This window comes from Echinops telfairi, unplaced genomic scaffold (assembly GCF_000313985.2).
Source record: "Echinops telfairi isolate 266 unplaced genomic scaffold, ASM31398v2 ScPeMD7_655;HRSCAF=1070, whole genome shotgun sequence".
Taxonomy (NCBI): Eukaryota; Metazoa; Chordata; class Mammalia; order Afrosoricida; family Tenrecidae; genus Echinops; species Echinops telfairi.
The window spans coordinates 16,872,049-16,873,716 of record NW_022104553.1 but is presented as its reverse complement, the minus strand read 5'-3'; the positions used below and the strand labels follow the sequence as shown (position 1 = coordinate 16,873,716).

Here is a 1,668-nt window from a genome sequence, read left to right as displayed (position 1 = left end):
TGTGTGTGTGTGTGTGTGGGTGGGTGGGTGTTCCCACATTCAGAAAGGACTCCCCTGACTCTGCCCCACCCACCACCCCTCCTTGCAGCTGCTCTGTTGGGGAGCCAGGCTATTGGTAAGTCCATACACTCCCCATCAGCTTTGACGAACTCCAAACCCGCCCTGCCCCTGAGACTTCCCCCCACCTCCACCCCATCCTCCCATGTGATCTGGTCTACCTCCTGGTAACCAATGCCCTTACCTCAGTGTCCAGGTATCTGGGGCCCCAGTGGCCAGCTGACCTTTCAGTTGTTCCGCTGCCCTCATCCTGCCCCAGGGCTTCCAGGTGCCCCTCCCAAAGGTCAGAACTCCCCCTCCATCTCCAGAGCGGCTGCGTCTGGCTGATGGCCCCCATGGCTGTGCCGGCCGGCTGGAGGTGTGGCACGCAGGGCGCTGGGGGACAGTGTGCGATGACGGCTGGGACCTGCGAGACGCCGCGGTGGCCTGCAGGGAGCTGGGCTGCGGGGGGGCGCTGGCCTCCCCTGGAGGCGCCTTCTTTGGGGAAGGCACCGGGCCGGTGTGGCTCAGCGAGCTGGCCTGCCGGGGCAGTGAGGGACAACTGGGCCTGTGCCCCCACCGTGGCTGGAAAGCCCACATCTGCTCTCACGAGGAGGATGCAGGCGTGGTGTGTGCAGGTGAGGGGTCCCTAGATTGGGGTGTGTGTGCAGGTGAGGGGTGCCTGGATTGGGGGGGGTGCAGGTGGGGGATGCCTGGACCAAGGGGGGGTGTGCATACAGGTGTGTTCAGTTTGGGGTCCCTGGACCGGGCTTGGTGTGTGCAGGTGAGGGGTCCCTAGATCAGGGTGGTGTGTGCAGGTGAGGGGTCCCCGGACCAGTGGTGGTGTGTGCAGATAAGGGGTCCCTGAGTCTGGATGGTTTGTGCAGGTGAGGGGTCCCTGGTCCCTTGTTTGGGGGGAGGGGCTAGCCCTTCTTCCTTCAGAGATGACCCAGTGACCCGAGTGCTCCACTCCGGGAACTCTGAGGGTCCAGGCGTCTAGACCTCCAATCTCTAAGTCTCTGAAAAGCTGCTGCCTCCCTTGAGAGCCCCCTCCCCCCTAAGCACTAGGACCAGGTACAGGGTATCCCAGTCCCCAGCTCTCGGCTGTTCCTGACCTCAGAGTGACTGCTCTCTCTGCAGGCCAGCGGGTGGCAGCGAATTCCAGGGAGGAGCCATCTCCCCACGTGGAGGAGGACCAGTGGCAGGGCCTGTCCCGGGAGGTCGTCCAGGGCTCTGAGCCAACCCCTGCCACTCCTGGTAAGCACCAGGACCCAAGTTCTGTAACCACTGTGGTGGTCTCTTCCCAGTTTGGGCAGGGTGGGGGGAGCCCTCCTTGTCCCTGGCTGAGTCTCCAGGCAGATGGAAGGCTGAGCACATGAACCCTGTCTGCCTTTCTCTCCAGCCCCCCACAGGGCGGGAAACCCCCAGACCAACAGTGGGTCCCGAAAGAAGAACCCTCGGCCACCCAAGCAGGCCAAATCCACCAGGGCACCAGTGCTGACCACTGGGGCAGCCCGCCAGGGTGGGTCCCTACCATTCCCACCTTCAAACTTGACACCTGGGGAATCCCAAATCCCACTCCCTGTGCACCTTGGGGATTCAGGAACTCTGTCCCTGACTCCCAGGCCCCTC

General features: G+C 63.6%; 1 protein-coding gene across 1 annotated transcript in view; it reads left to right on the top strand.

The window, feature by feature from the left end:
* SSC5D (scavenger receptor cysteine rich family member with 5 domains) overlaps positions 1-1,668 on the top strand; it is a 33,429-nt gene that overhangs the window by 1,681 nt on the left and 30,080 nt on the right. Inside the window, exons 2-4 of the mRNA XM_045292379.1 lie at positions 317-674; positions 1,177-1,293; positions 1,439-1,558. Of these exons, the coding sequence (XP_045148314.1) occupies positions 317-674; positions 1,177-1,293; positions 1,439-1,558 (595 nt within the window). The remainder of the gene's footprint in view (positions 1-316; positions 675-1,176; positions 1,294-1,438; positions 1,559-1,668) is intronic.